Raw genomic sequence first — 16,605 nt, 5'->3', positions numbered from 1 at the left:
AGATGGGATGAACTTTTGGACTTCTGGGCTTCTACCAGATGAGACAGTAGAGCTAGGCTGTGAACATGCCTTATCCTTCCAAAAAAGGGAAGAATGACCCCGAGGGTGATTCAGAGATCAGCAGGGCAGCCACCGCCACCACAGGCCCAGGCCTACAAGCCCAGATGGCAAGGCTCCCTCACTGATTTCAGAGCGTGGGGCCACCTCCTTGGTTTCAGTTGTCCAGGTTGCCCTGGCTTATGGCCTCAGGAGCAAAGCACTGCCAGTGGCTGAGGGGATGGTGCTACCACACAGGGTTGAGAAGGCAAGGCCACCCCAGTGGGCCGGAGGGCAGAACATCCTTCCAAAGAGGACCATTCTTCAGCCTTCAGAGCTAATGGAATTTGCCCTGCTAGGTCTTGGACTGGCTTGAGACCCATCACCCCTTTCTGATTTCTGTCTTTTGGAATGGGATTGTCTATTTTATGCCTGTCCCACTATTGTATTTTGGAGGCACATATCTGGTCTTGTTTCACAGGTGTGCATCTAAAAAGGAATTTTGCCTCAGGATGAATCACACCTCGAGTCTCACTGATACCCGATTTAAATGATATTTAGATGATACTTTAGACTTGTAGTTGGTGCTGGAATGGGTTAAGACTTTTGGGACTGTTAGGATGAGATGAATGTATTTTGTGTACAAGAAGGAATCAATTTTGGGGAATGAGAGGGTGGAATAATTGTATATCCTCAATATTGATACAGTAAAATTCTAACTTCTAGTGAAGTTAAGGAGGTAACTAAGGTTAAATGAGGTCAGAAGGGTGGGCCTCTAATCCATAGGACCTGTGTCCTTATATGAAGAGGAAAAGACCTCAGCAGTGCACATGCATAGAGAAAAGGTCTTGTGAGGACACAGAAGACATCAGCCTGCAAGCCAAGGAGAGCGGTCTCACCAGAAACCAACCCTGTCAGCACCTTGATCTTGGATTCAACCCCTCCAGAAGTGTGAGGAAATAAATTTCTGTTGTTTAAGTCAGCAGCTTGTGGTGTTCTGTTATGGTAGCCCATGCAGACTAATACATTGGTGTTAAATATCGAGAGGCATGCTCATATTTTTATACTGATTGGTGAATGTTTTTCAGAATGTTTTCAAAAATGTTTTATGGATTGCTGGATTAAAAACTAATGAAATTCATTCTAGGATCAGACTTAATAATAACTTCTACATAATGAGATAAATAAAGGATATAGGAAAACAATAAAGAAATTACCTGTTAATTTTCTCCTATAGGATGAATTTAATCTCTGCAAAATTTTATCTTAATAATAGTGCTTGTAATTAAAACAATGAAGACAAGTTTATTTATTGAAAGTGTCTTTGAGTCTCAGAAGGAGTAAATAGTAATCATCCGTGACTTGTTTAATGTTGTTCTCAAGTTGTTTGCAATGGTGCCTGGCTCCAATAACTGCAAATTTATCATTGTCAAGTGACTAATCTGAAATGTCATGAACCATGACTTTTTGATATATTTCACTTCTTTAAACAGTATAAAACTGAACTACTTGGACTTCTACTTCTGGCCACAATGGAGGAACAGGATCATATTTACCCTCCCTCCTAAAACAAATACCAGACAAAACATATGAAATAACTGTTTTTTAAGACATTGAATATCAGGCAATGAATGCTATTGATTCATGAAATATGAAAAGCAGATGAGGTGAGCACTATGACTGCTCCAGCTTACTGCCTGAAGGGAGTCTCCAGGCCGCACGGCATGGAGTTCCAGTAGTCTTCCTGAGTGGAATAAGTGGAGTTGGGAGTCTGGAGAGACTGAGGCAACTAAAACTCACAGGACAACCAAGATCCAAAGAAACTACACCATTTTAAAAACCTGTATGTAGAAGAAAAGAGAAGAAAATCCAGGTCACCTTTTGTTTAGCAGTGACTTCTTAGATACAACACCAGAAGTACAATCTGTGAAAGAAAAAACTGATAAGTTATGCTTTGTTGAAATTAAAAAACTGCTCTGTGAAAAACACTGTTAAGAGAATTGAAAAGAGAAGCCACAGACTGTTAAAAATATTTGTTAATCACATATTGGATAAAGGACTTATATCCAGAATTATATAAAGGACTCTTAAGACTCAACAACAAAAAAATCAACAACCCTATTAAAAAATGTGCATAAGATCTGAACAGACACCTTACTGAAGAAACTATACAAATGGCAAATAGACTTAGGAAGGGTGTTCAATATCATGTGTTGTTAGGGAAATGAAAATTAAAATCACAATGAGATACTACAACATGCCTATTAGAATGGCTAAAACCCAAAAAGCTGACAACAAAGAGGTGACAGCAGGGATGCAGAGCAACAGGAACTTGAATTCATTGCTGATGAGAATGCAAAATGGTACAATTACTTTGTAAGACATTTTCACAGTATCTTCTAATGATCCAGCAATCACATGCCTAGGCAAATGAGTTGAAAACTTAGGTCCTCACAAAAGCCTATACACTAATGTTCATAGCATCATTTTTCAACTGGAAGCCACCAAATGTCTTATGAAGAGAATGGATAAGCAAACTGGTAAATCTGTACAATGGAATACTACTATTCAGTGATTAAAAGGAACAGGCTATTGATTCATGCAACATAATGGATGAATTTTAAGCGAATTTTACTAAGTGAAAGAAGCAAGCCCCAAAAGGCTACATAGTGTATGATTCCATTTATATGACATTCTGGAATAGGCAAAACTTTAGGGAAGGAAAACAGATTAATGGTTCTCAACTGTTAGGTAAAAGAGGAAGTGGTTTAACTACAAAGGGGATCCACAGGAGAACTTTTAGTGTGAAACAACTTATGTAAGGGATGTCCTGTATGGTTCTTTATGTACTGACTGATGCTGTGCATTTATCAGAACCCTAGAGCTGTATTTCCCAAAGAGTAAACTTTAACATGTGCAAACTAAACACACACATCAACCAGGATGTTGGGAGATCCTAGAATGGAATGCAGTCTATGACAAATGAATCTAACTGTATTACAAATGTATGGCATAAGCACACTGAAGAGGGTGGAAGAAAAAGGAGCTGACCTAAGTAAACTTGGAAAATGGCATTTTTGAGTAGAAATTGTAAGCCTAAATATAAACAGAGCAGTATATAAACACTGTATTCTAATTGGTAAATGAGCTTTTCACAGGGGTACAGGTAAACAGTTCTTAGTATGTATGGGGTTGAACAAATAAGTAAATTGATGTTGGATGGTAGGAGCCGGGTTTCTCAGTGGTGGAGAAGGATATTAGATACACAAGAAAGAAAGACTAAAATGAACCCTATGGTGCTGGATTAGAGTCAGTGACATCAGTATGAATCCATCTTTGGATGGATGGATGGATACAGGATCTACTTACTCGGTGTGTGTGTGTGTGTGTGTGTGTGTGTGTGTGTGTGTGTGTGTGTGTGTTAGTATACATGCATACATTATCTAGCTCTGTCCACTGACAGAGGAGAGGAACAGTGATGCTCTAGTAGTAACAAGAATAACCCAGTGCTGGGGTGCCTGGGTAGCCCAGTTGGTTAAGTGTCTGCCTTTGGCTCAGGTCATGATCCCGGGGTCCTGGGATTGAGCCCCATGTCGGGCTCCCTGCTCAGCGGGGAGCCTGCTTTCCTTCTCCCTCTGCCCCTCCATCCCCCTCTTGTGCTCTCTCTCACTCTGCTCTCTCTCAAATAAATAAATAAAATCTTTAAAAAAAAAAACAAAGAATAACCAGTGCCCATAATTGTGGTTTCTAAATATTCTCCAATGAAAGAAATTAGAGCTCTTTGGAGAAATGACTGATTCTAGGACTGGGCAGGGAAAATACAAAATGAACCTGGAATATCTTATAGTACTAGAAAGTAAGGCTGTCCAAATAAGAAAAGGATTGGAGGTGAGGCGTGCATGTCAAAGGCACACAAGAACCAAACTAAAAGAGCGATCGTGTTTTAAATTACCATGGTATTGATGAGTTCTAAAAAAATTTTGATTTGCATTTCTTTGACTGCTAATAATGTTAAACTTTTTTTTTTTTACTTTATTTTGGCCATTTATGTTTTCTTCATGAAGCATTTGATCATGACTGTTTCTCGTTTTTCTATAGGATTATTAGTAGTTTTCTAATTGGTTTGTAAGAGCTCTTTACATGTAAAGTGTATTACACTTTTACCATATTTCTTGTACTAGTATTTTTAGATCAGTGAATTTTTATTATTCCATACCGATCAATTCTATGAATTTATGTTAGATTGTCCCATAAAGAGGCAGCAGGGGCTACTAATTGATGAAAACTGTTATAATGATAAAATCTACTTGTTCCAAATTCTTTTAGATTCCACTTCTATTGCAACAGAATATTCCCTGAAATTTGATGAATCTATGACAGAAGATGAAATAGAAGAAAAATCATTTCGATCTTTACTACCTTCTGAGAGTCATCGCAGATTTAACATGGAAAAGAAGAGAGGCCATCATGATGACTCTGACGATGAAGCCTCTCCAGAAAAGGCAACACTGTCTTCTGCCAAGGTGCGCTGCGGTTTACCTGTGGAGAGTACTTCATACGTAGTCGTGGATGCGTTCTCTCAAAGAGATGACCATGCATTTTGTACTTGAACTCAGTTGTCATCTACCAGAATGATTTTCCTAAGATAGCAGTTTTATATTATATTTTTGCTATAGAATCTGGCTTCGCTTTCCTTACAGAGTAGAACACAGACTTACTCCTTGGGGTAATTCAGAAGGCCTTTGAGGATTGGAGCCAGTGTTATGTCTCTAGTGTTTCATTTGCTTCACTCTTATAACACTTTATTCCAGTTTAAAAGTTTATATCATCTTGCTAAATTGTTAGCCTTTTGGACAACAGGGACAATTGTTACTGGGCTTTATGCCCCTGGGACAGTACCTGGCTTATGTAGTTCTTTGTTCAAATTTCACTGGCTGAATAAATTAGCTGATGCATGTTACGACCTCTCATGTGCCTTTTTTGAGGAGTGTTCTCTGACATGGTCAGCAGCCTTTTTATATACACAGCTTACTTTTATAAGTGCATGCCTCTTTTAACAATGTTAATTAAGTTCCAGAGGCTTAGATAAACTTGAAATAAAATCTCCACTTTAGGAGCTGAGCATGCCATTCTCAGGAGGACAAGATAGTTTTTCTAAATTTACTATGGAGATGGTTCGACAGTATATGAAAGAAGAGGAAATGAGGGCGGCTCACCAGTCTTCACTCTTGCGTCTCCGTGAGAAAGCCTTGAAGGAGAAAACTAAGGCTGAATTAGCCTGGCTAGAGCATCAGAAAAAGTAAGTTGTTTCAATGAACATAGTTTTCGCTTTCCAATTTCTTCTTTAATTGAAAGGAAATGCTTGTCTTTAAAGATGTTTTTGTTTCCTCATTTAATTTAATTTGATTTGACCAACCCAGTTTCTTAACCTAGAAGTATGGCAGTCGTCTTTGAATCCTGTTGCTGTTCAGATCTCCTACTCATAACATTCTCTTTGCATTTCTCTTTTATCAACTAACTGACTCTCATATTGTTATTTAATACTTAATTCCTTTACTGTGTTGTAAATTTCTCAAAGCAATTTTATCTTTAAAGGACACAGTCTAGAGTTTGCATATATTATACATGCAATAAAATATTTGGTGGGGTAGGCTTTGCTGCATGTTTTCCGCGTTTGAAAATGTTAAATTGTTTTAGAGACTTTTTAGTGGTAGAGAATTCTTGACGTTATAATAGAAATTTAATCTACTCTTTGTCTCAATGTGAAATATTTGCAGACATCTACGAGACAAAGGAGAAGATGATAAAATGCCCCCACTTCGGAAGAAACAGCGTGGTTTGCTTTTAAGGTTGCAGCAAGAGAAGGTATGTTAGAAAAAAACACTCTTTAAGAGAATTCCTCCTAAGGCAAATTAGATGGTGGAATCTATTATTTTGCCTAATCTCTTTTTCTTACTATCATCTTAAATGAGATTTAGTTGATATTTATCACTGTCTTTGCCTATACTACTATAATTACAGAAACTGCTTGGTAGTCTGCTATATTTCTGATTTTGTGTCGCTGCTAACTTAATACAATATAGAGTCAAACCTGCCTTCCTTTGTTAAATAAAATAGTATTTGAAATGCGTATTTAGGGAAGCCTGTGGCTCAGTCGGTGAAGCGTCTGCCTTCGGCTATGATCCCAGGGTCCTGGGATCGAGTCCCGCATGGGGCTCCCTGTTCAGCAGGGAGCTTGCTTCTCCCTCTGCCTGCTTGTGTTCCCTCTCTCGCTCTCTCTATCTCTCTCTGACAAACAAACAAACCAAACAAACAAATAATAAAATCTTTAAAAAACGCATATTTAAAAAATTAAGATATTTGTAAAAGAGTCTATTTGGATTAATTTTTTAGTCACTATTTTCCTGAATAGACTTTCAGGACATACTCATTACAAATTGAGTAATATTTTGGCTCAGTGAACTCAGAAACACCTCAGGTTGGAATCCTGGAGAGATAACATGGTTTGGTAGTTAAGAATTCAAGCTCCAGAGTCAAGTTGCCTGGGTTAAAATTCTAAATCTACCAATTATTAGTTTCATAACCTTGGACAAGTTACCTGACTTCTCTGTGCCTCAGTTTCTTTATCTCTAAACTGAGGATAATAATGATAACATACTAATTCAGCCCTAGTTTTCTCCTTCAAGAAAGTTGGTTGTTGGGAGGAATAAATGAGTTAATACATATAATAAATTTACAGTAGATCTTGGCACAGTGGTAAATGCTCAGTGAATGTTAGCTGTTATCTGAATTCCAGTTTTGTCACTTGCAGCTCTGTAATAATGGTCAAGTTTAAGTAACTCTCTGAGACTTAATTTCCTCATCTGTATGAGTAAGATATTACTTCATATGGTGGTTGTGAGGATTAAAATGAGGTAACATGTGTAAAATGTGTTTCACAGTGCCTGGTAAGTATTCAGTGGATTCTGGTTTTCTTTTCCCTTATTGACCTGTTACAAGGTACTGGCTCCTGTGTTGGATGAACTGTGTGAACATAATCATTTAAGTTACAGATTGGATTATTGCTCAACTAGTTTTTTTGGTTTTTTTGTTTTTTTTTAAATTCACCCCAAGGAAACATCATTGACTGTATGAACTTTAAAAATTTAGAATTTTGGGGGTGCCTGGGTGGCTCAGTCGATTAAACATCTGACTCTTGATTTTGGCTCTCCTTTGACCTCTGCCCCTCCCCGCTCCTCTCTCACTCTCTCAAATAAAATAAATAACTCTTTAAAAAAATAAATAAAATAAAAATTTGGAATTTTTTTAAAGAAGTTTTATCTTTTTAATCCAGAAAAATTGGTTTCAAGAAAATAACTTAAAATATTCTTAGTTAAAATAAGTAAATAACTTTTTACATTACAATAGCTTTCTGTTTGTAGAGTAAAAGCTAGATTTACCAGTATTTTCTCTCATTCTGTGAGGTTGTGTTTTCTTTCTTTCTTTCTTTCTTTCTTTCTTTCTTTCTTTCTTTCTTTCTTTTTCTTTCTTTCTTTCTTTCTTTCTTTTTCTTTCTTTCTTTCTTTCTTTCTTTCTTTCTTTCTTTCTTTCTTTCTTTCTTTCTTTTTCTTTCTTTCTTTCAAGAGAGAGGGAGCAGTGACGGGCTGGCTGGGGGTTGGGGGTGGGTGGGGAGGGGAGACAGAATCTTAAACAGGCTCATGACCCTGATATCATGACCTGAGCCAAAATCAAGAGACCCACGCTTAACTGACTGAGCTACCCAGGCACCCCCATGTTTTAATTTTCTTAATAGTGTGCTTTGAAGCACAAACCTTTGGATTTTGAGGAATCTTAATATTTTACTGCATGACTGCTGACAGCACATGCAGTTTTTGTTACTTGGAAAATACACTTGTTTCACCTTCATTTTTGAAAGATATTTTTACTAGCATAGAATTATTTTCTTTCAGCCTTTTTAAGGATATTTTCCGTTGTCTACTAGTTTCCATTGTTTTTATGAAGAGGTCAGTTGTCTTAATGTTTTTTTGAAGGCTGCTTTTAAGATTTTTAAAAAATTTGTATTAGATTTTTTTTTCAGATGTGCTTAGGTGTGATTTCTATTCATACTGTTAGGATTTGCTGAGCTTCTTGAATTTGTTGTTTGTTGTATTTCAGTTTTTGAAAATTATTTCTTCATGTGTTGCTTCTGCCCCACTCTCTCTCTCTCTGCTTTTCTTCAGAGACTCCAAGTAGAAATATGTTAGACCTTCTGACCATTTACTACATCTTTCTTCTGCTCTGTTTTGGTTTTATATCATTCTTTAGAAACAAACAAACAAAAAAGCCCACTAGCTTCAATTTGGAAAGTTTCTATTGCTCTGTCTTTAAATTCATTAGTTGTATATTCTGCATGTCATGTGTCTTGTTAGTCATCCAATAATTTCTTAATGTGATGTTTTTTGTTCTATAATATCTCTTTTCTTCTTTTTTACAGATTTTTTTTAAAGGTTTTATTTATTTTTAGAGAGAGGGTGGGGGGAGGGGCAGAGGGAGAGGGAGAGAGAGAATCTCAAGCAGACTGCACTGAGCCCAACGCGGAACTTGATCTCAGAACCCTGAGATCATGACCTGAGCTGAAACCAAGAGTGAGACAGTTAACTGACTGGTCCACATAGGCACTCCATCTTTTTTATAGATTTTAATTCTTTGTTTACCTTTTTATCAATTTTTCTATTTTTTCCCATATTTTTTTGAACACATTCATAGTCATTTTAGCTTTCTTGTCTGCTAACTAGATATTTGGACATCTGTGTGTCTGCTACTGTTTTCTCTTTATATTTTCTATTATCACATGATTTCTTTTTCTTTGCATGTCTAAATAGTTTTTTTTCATTTTTTAATTTAAATTCTAATTAGTAGCATACAGTGCAATATTGGTTGCAGGAGTACCGTGATTCATCACTTACATATAACACCCAGGGCTCAACACGACAAGCGCCCTCCTTCATACCCATCCCCCTTCTAGCCCGCTCCTACCCACCTCCCTCTATCAACCCTCAGTTTGTTATCTATTATTAAGAATCTCTTAATTTGTTTTTTTTAAAGATTTTATTTATTTGACAGAGACCCAGCGAGAGAGGGAATACAAGCAGGGGGAGTGGGAGAGGGAGAAGCAGGCTTCCCGCTGAGCAGGGAGCCCGATGCGGGGCTCGATCCCAGGACCTGGAATCATGACCTGAGCTGAAGGCAGACGCTTAACGACTGAGCCACCCAGGCGCCCCTCTTATAGTAATTTTTTATTAAATGCTGGATACTGTATAAGTAACTGCAAAGGCTCCAGATGATGTTATCTCCCCCACCAGAGAGGACTTATTTTTTCCCTCTGCTGTGCTGTTAGAGTGCTCAGCAATTCACTTAAATCCATTCAGGAACTAAGCTGGGTTAGTGTTGGGTTGCAGAGTTGGCAGGCCTCAGTCTGCTTCTGCTTTGCATTGACCCTAGGTTGTAACTTTCCAGGGATTTCAGTTGAAAGCCAGGTAAACCAGCACAAAAGACTGTGGGGATTTCTACCTTGCTGCTGAGAGGTTTCTGGTGTGTAGCTCCTTAGCCTTCTGTCTGTGCTGCTTAAGAATAGGCAAATGATTTGAGGGAGAGACTGAGTTGGAAGCCTTTTAAGTCTCCAGTTCTGTCACCTGAGATCTCTGTACCTGTGGAAATGGTGACTGGTGTAACCACTTAGGAGCAGTTTGACTATATCTGGTTATGCTGACAACACATATAATCTGTGAATCAGCCTGTGTCTTGGTATATATAGTAGAGAAGTTTTCACACATGTACGGGGGAAATGGAAACAGCTTAATTCTTTCATTAAGAGAATAGATGAAACAAAGCATATTTCTGCAAGAAAGTACAATACTGCAGGAAATGAATGCATTACATATCAGCACTGTTCAATAGAGATTTCTGAAATTATTATTAACGTTCTGTATTTGTGCTGTCCAATACAGTAGCTACTAGTCGCATATAGTTTTCGATATTTAAAACATGGCTAGTGCAACTGAGAAACTGAAATTTTAATTTAAATAGCTACATGGAGCTGTGGCTACCATATTGAATAGTTACAGCAGTAGATCTTTATCAAAAATCATAATATTGGTTTTTATAGAAGAGCAAGATGCAAAAGAATATGTACAGTATGATACCATTCTCGTAAATATTTTTAAGGATTTATTTCTTTGTTTTAGAGAGAGCATGTGAGCAGGGGGGAGGGGTAGAGGAAGAGAGAGAGAGAGAGAATCCTCAAGGAGACTCGCTGCTGAGCACAGAGTCTGATGTGGGGCTTGATCCCAGCACGTGAGATCATGACCTGAACCAAAATCAAGAGTTGGCCGCCCAACTGACCGATCCACCCAGGCACCCCTATAGTACTTCAGAATGTTTTTTAAGTAAATGTGCAAAATCACTCTGATCTATCTGTCTACCCCTGGAAAATTACCCTGCAGAAATAAAAGCACCAGCGTGGAAGGATGTATGTACTAAGATATTTACTACAGTTGTATCATAAGAATTATTTTGACTGGTAGTGAGATTGTATAACCACTTTGGCCACATATCTTCGCACAGCTGTATCCAAAACGAGAGAGAACATATTTTCCTATGTCTTATTCTTTTTTTGTTTTTTGAGATAAAATTCACATAACAAAATAACCATTTTAAAGTATAATCCACTTACACCATTAACTGTTTTAAAGTGAATAGTTTGTACAACCTTATAGCTTATTCTGAAAAGAAAAGCAAACCTCTTCCCTCAAGAATCCCCTTGAAACAGTTTCTTTTCTAGGCTTGGATTGGGTGAATGTATACAATAATTGGTTTAGAAACTCATGGCTAAGCTAATAGCAGTTTTTCAAAATGTGCTCTGTGGAACTCTGGGGTCCCTGATACCCTTTCATGGGTTATGGAGGTCAAAACTGTTTTCCTAATATTGGGATATGAATTTGCCCTTTTCATGGTTTGACATTTGTACTAAGTGGTACAAAAACAATGGTGGGTAAAACTGCCAGTGCCTTAGCACAAATCTGGGCAGCAGTGGCCCCAGACTATACTAGTAACTGTCATGTTTTTCAATGCCACACACAGTGAAACAAATAAAAAGCAGTAGTTTCACTGAAGAATGTCTTTTTTTTTTTTTTAAAGATTTTATTTATTTATTTGAGAGAGAGAGTGAGCAAGTGAGAGAGAGAGAGCACGAGCAGTGGGAGAGGGAGAAGCAGACTCCCTGCTGAGTAGAGAGCCCGATGTGGAGCTTGATCCCAGGACCCTGAGATCATGACCTGAGCTGAAGGCAGTCACTTAACCTAACAGACTGAGCCAGCCAGGAGCCCCTTCACTGAAGAATGTCTTGCTTAAGTAGTAAAAATTATTACTTTTGCTGAGTGTTGACCTTTGAGTACTTTCATTGTCATACTCTGCGTGACAAAAATAGGAAGTCCACAAGGAAGCACTTTTACCAGATGCCAGAGGACAGTGATTAACTCAAGGAAAGGCATTTGTGCAGTTGTTTGAGTTGCAAGCTGAACTAGCCATTTTTTTTCATGGAATACCGTTTTTCCTTGAAAAAATTATTCAGAGACAAACTGTTTATTCAGATTTGGGTATTTGACAGTCATTTTCTCAAAAATGAACAAAGTGTGCCTGTTAACTTTATAGAAAACAGCTGTAACACTATTTGTTGCCAGTGACAGAATTCAGGCTTTCAAGGCAGAATTTTAGAAAATTTCTGTCCACCACCTAATACTAAAGAACTTTTCTTTTGAGATCTGTGGTGATGTGAAAGAATGTGATTTTTTTATACTGTATAATGAAATGTGTCAACACTTGGAAGATCTGCATAACTCAGTGAACTGATATTTTCCAAATGACCAATGCATGATGTTTCAAAAAATCAAGTCAGTAAATAAAGAGATTTGCAAAAATCTAATAATACTAATTATTTGTTTGTTTTGGAAGATACGGTTATTTTCTTTAAAACGCATACAATGCCATTGTATACTCCTGAGAGAGTGAGAGTGAACAAAGGCAAATAGTGTCTTAGTATTATGAAGATTGTTTGACTGAGAGTCCCCTGAAAGGACCTTGGGAATCCTCTAGGGTCTATGGACCACACTTCAAGAACTACTGCTCTAGAGAAACTCATACATGTGCCAAAGACAAAAACTATAAGGCTGTTCATTGTAGCATTGTTTGCAATAGTGAACAACAACTTTATCTACACATGGGGTAATGGATACATGAAATAGTATATGCTTCCAATGTTATGCAGCATTTAGGTGTAAGTCAACACAGAGAGGTAGCAAAAGCAATGTCCAGTAAATAAAGCAAGGTTGAAAATATATATGTGTGATATTATTTATAAACTACTTAAAAACATACAGACCAAACAGTGTGTGTTTTTTGCAGGTAAGTACAAATATCTGTAGAAGAATTTTAAAAGAATGTGCTGGAAGGATATATACCATGGTAGTGATTACCTCTAAGGATGTGGGATTGCATACTGGTTTTATTTGTAATGTTTTATTTCTTCACAAAATAAAGACTAGGATAAAATATGACAGAATATTAACAGTTGTTAGTATGAGATTTTAGAAATTAGATACTTTTGTGCACGTCTCTGCATTTTCAGATAGTTTACAAAAATCAAACATGACTAAAAGAAATTATACATCGCTAATTATTACTGTCTTTATAGGCTTACATTATTGACAGGAACACAGATTAAAATAAATTTATGGGGAAAAAAAGGACAGGCTCTTAAATTTTAACAATTATTAACAGTGAAGTGTATCATCTTTTGCCCATTTAGTTAGTAACAGAAAACTTAACAATACCCTGTGTGGAGAGAGTTTGATGCAGTATAGTCTTAAATGTTTCTGGTGGAGACCATTCTTTTTTGAAAGCAATCTTTAAATGATTTTAAGGGCCATCGTATGATTTATCCTCTTTGATTTGTTTGTCCTACGTTTTGGAATCTCTCCTAAAGAACAAATCCATAGTATGAAACAGTTATAGACATTAAAGCATTATTTGGAATGGTAAAAAATTATAAGGGGCCTAAGATTTTAGCAGTAGAATAATGGTTACGTTAACTACTTTACTTGTTATGCAGCTAATAAATAAGTATAAAGACCAAGTAACACTATGGAAAAATATGAAGGGTATCTTAAGTTTAAAAGGGGGATAGAAAATTGTCAGTCTGTTGTAATTATAATTATTTAAATTAAGGGATCAGGTTTATTATTTTAGGATGATGGGGTTGTGAGACTCTTTTTTCCTCCTTCACTACTTCAAAATTTTTCAATATTATTACTTTTATCTTGAATATACTGTATGTTTTTATTTTTGATACATGTGATGATTGGGCTTTCTTAAAATACTACTTTGGACTTGTATCCTCCAAATTTCAGTTGCTCTTCTAATTCTTTAAACCTTAGGCAGAAATTAAACGTCTTCAAGAAGCCAATAAGGCAGCTCGGAAGGAAAGACAACTGATTCTGAAACAGCAGGAGGAGATAGAAAGGATCCGACAGACCACCATAAAGTTACAGGAGAAGTTAAAGTCAGCAGGGGAGAATAAATTGGTAAATTACACGAAATTACTATTTGTTTGTTTTCTCTCTCATGTTGCTTGCTAATACCTAATCCTGCCTCACTTTCTCGTCTGATGGATATGTTCATAGATGTTAGATGAACTAGAATAAAGTTCTATGTATGTATCTTTATGTATAGTGAGAGTTTTTATTTTTTTTCCCATGGAATATTCAAGTTTTGAAAGGGACACGTGGTTCATATGATAGTTGAAAAATGTTTTCCATTTATAAACTCATTTGGGACAGAGAGCCTTGTTCTTGCTTATCAATCCAGATATATTCCTCAGAATTAATGAGACCATTTTTGCTCTTGGTACTTAATTTTAGCTATTCAGTATTAATATAATGATACAAGAGTCAAAGGAGGTATTCAGATAAAAGCAAAATTTGGATCTATTCTGACATGCTGTGAAGTGTTAATATAGTGTTGGAGAACCCACACTGGATAATTGTATAGTTAAATAAATCTTAGCATTTTCTGCTTTGATGTTTAAAATACACTTTAAATTTTGAAACAATCTTAAATTTATAGAAAATTTCAAACACTGTACAAAGAATTCTATCTTCCTGGAGTATGACAGTCCTCCAGTTGTCACAATAATGTGCTTTTATCAGAAGGTAAGTTCAAGGGGGCGCCTGGGTGGCTCAGATGGTTAAGTGTCTGCCTTCGGCTCAGGTCATGATCCCAGGGTCCTGGGATCGAGCCCCACATCGGGCTCCTGGCTCAGCGGGGAGTCTGCTTCTCCCTCTCCCTCTGCTTCTCCCACTGCTCATGCTCTCTCTCTATATTTATCTCTGTGTCTCAAATGAATAGATAAAAAAAAAAAAAAAAAAAAAAAAAGGTAAGTTCAAAATCACATATTGCATTTAGTTCTCATATCTCTCTAGTCTCCTTCAGTCTGGAAAAGTTACTTGACTCTCATGACCTTGACACTTTGGAAGATTGCATGCCAGTTACTTTGTAGAATGTTTCTCAAACTTGAATTTGTCTGATATTTCCTCATAATTAGGTTCAGATTGTGCATCTTTAGCTGGAATATTACGGAAGTGATGCCATGTTCTCACTGCATTCAATCAGGTGGTGCCTGATTTTGATTTATCCCATTACTGATGATGTTGACTTGATCACTCGATTAAGAGGGCGGCTGTCAGACTTCACTATAAAGTTACTTTCTTTCCCTTTGTAAATAATAAGTACTTTGTATGAGTTATTTTGAGACTACATAAATTTCTGTTCTTCTTTAAACTTACTCTTTTATTTATATTAGTATGGACTTACAGATTCCTATTTTATTCAGCATTAAATCTGTTACTATCATTTGTTTTGATGCTCGCTTTGTCCCAGGTCAGACCATTAGGAGCCTTTTCAAGTTTCTGTGTGCTTTTGATATGTCCCCAGCAGTCTGTGAGCACTTCCATGTTTTCTGCAACAAGGTGTCTCAGTGTCATCTTATACCTTCCCTGCCCCAGACTTGGAATCAGCTGTTTCTCCGAGAAGGAAAGTTATTCAGAAACCAAGATCTGGTGCTAAGCATGCTCATTACTATTCAGGTTTTGGTCCTCCTAAAAGCAACAAATCTAGGGGCGCCTGGGTGGCTCAGTCGTTAAGCATCTGCCTTCGGCTCAGGTCATGGTCCCAGGGTCCTGGGATCGAGCCCTGCATCAGGCTCCCTGCTCAGCGGGAAGCCTGCTTCTCCCTCTCCCACTCCCCCTGCTTGTGTTCCCTCTCTGGCTGTCTTTCTCTCTAGCAAATAAATAAAATCTTAAAAAAAAAAAAAAAAAAAAAGCAACAAATCTAGACAATATGTATGTTTATGTAGATGTAATAAAAAATACATTTTACATGTATGTTTATTTCTGTATGTTCATATACAGTATACAGTATATATACATATATAGTATTTAGGTATTATGAGTTCATACTGATCCTTCCAGTTCCAGTGCAGCACCATAAGGTTCCATTCTAGTTTTCTTTTTTTTTATTAAAAAAGAACAGTACATCATTAGTTTTTGATGTAGTGTTCAGTGATTCATTAGTTAGGTATAACACCCACTGCTTATCAGATCACATGCCCTCCTTAATGCCCATCATCCAGTTACCCCATCCCTCCACCCCCCTAGTTTTCTCTCTTTTGAAACTTCCTTCTCTGATAGACAGCTGGTTAACATTTTCCTTAATATAGATCATGATTTGCTCATTCCTCTGTGTAACCCATCTCCCATAACCACTGCCACCCCTTTCCTCATGTGGATATCCTCACCACCTCTGGATTCTGACTCCCAAGTCAAGCTATTCCCCCATCTCCTTGCCCTTTCTCTGTACTCTCCTTAACCTTTCTGTACTCTGTGGGAATGCCACTTCACTCTATTTGGGCTTGTAACATGCCATGTAGGGCCACTCCCCTGTGGACATCCTCTTTGTTCCACTTGAGTAATAACCCTCCTGTATTAGATGCCCTCTTCATCTCACTCCAGTTGGGACACCCCACTCTAGGTCCCCTTGTCCACCTCTACCTTTGCATGGACCCCTATCTTGTGCTGTTCCACCTAATGACTTTAGGGCTGAATCATTTAGGAGGCAGAAAGGGAAGGAGAAGTCCTCTGCTGTATGTATTGTTCACAAAATAAAAATGGTCACAATTGTCCCTACTCATCTTCCTGAAAAGTTATGAGAATAAATGACTATTCTCTTACTTAAGCATTTAGACTTATTTAAGCATTTAAAGTTAGTTTTTGCTCATGAGAAATAATATATCAATTAAACCAAATGTTCTAAATGTTTTTTTCTTTAAGATTTTATTTATTTGTCAGAGCACAAGCAAGGGGAGCGGCAGGCAGAGCAGGCAGAGGGAGGAGCAGGCTCCCCGCTGAGCAAGGAGCCTGATGTGGGGCTCCATCCCAGGACCCTGGGATCATGGCCTGAGCCAAAGGCAGATGCTTAACT

At 37.4% G+C, this 16,605-nt stretch overlaps 1 protein-coding gene across 5 annotated transcripts in view; it reads left to right on the top strand.

The window, feature by feature from the left end:
• CEP350 (centrosomal protein 350) overlaps nt 1-16,605 on the top strand; it is a 157,446-nt gene that overhangs the window by 84,765 nt on the left and 56,076 nt on the right. For all 5 annotated transcript variants that reach the window (XM_078078102.1, XM_078078103.1, XM_078078104.1 and 2 more), the window contains 4 exons: nt 4,363-4,559; nt 5,151-5,335; nt 5,814-5,901; nt 13,506-13,652. In XM_078078102.1, the coding sequence (XP_077934228.1) occupies nt 4,363-4,559; nt 5,151-5,335; nt 5,814-5,901; nt 13,506-13,652 (617 nt within the window). The remainder of the gene's footprint in view (nt 1-4,362; nt 4,560-5,150; nt 5,336-5,813; nt 5,902-13,505; nt 13,653-16,605) is intronic.

The sequence above is a fragment of the Halichoerus grypus genome, chromosome 7, assembly GCF_964656455.1.
Source record: "Halichoerus grypus chromosome 7, mHalGry1.hap1.1, whole genome shotgun sequence".
Classification (NCBI taxonomy): domain Eukaryota; kingdom Metazoa; phylum Chordata; class Mammalia; order Carnivora; family Phocidae; genus Halichoerus; species Halichoerus grypus.
The sequence above is the reverse complement of the archived record's forward strand: the minus strand, read 5'-3'. Positions and strand labels throughout refer to the sequence as shown.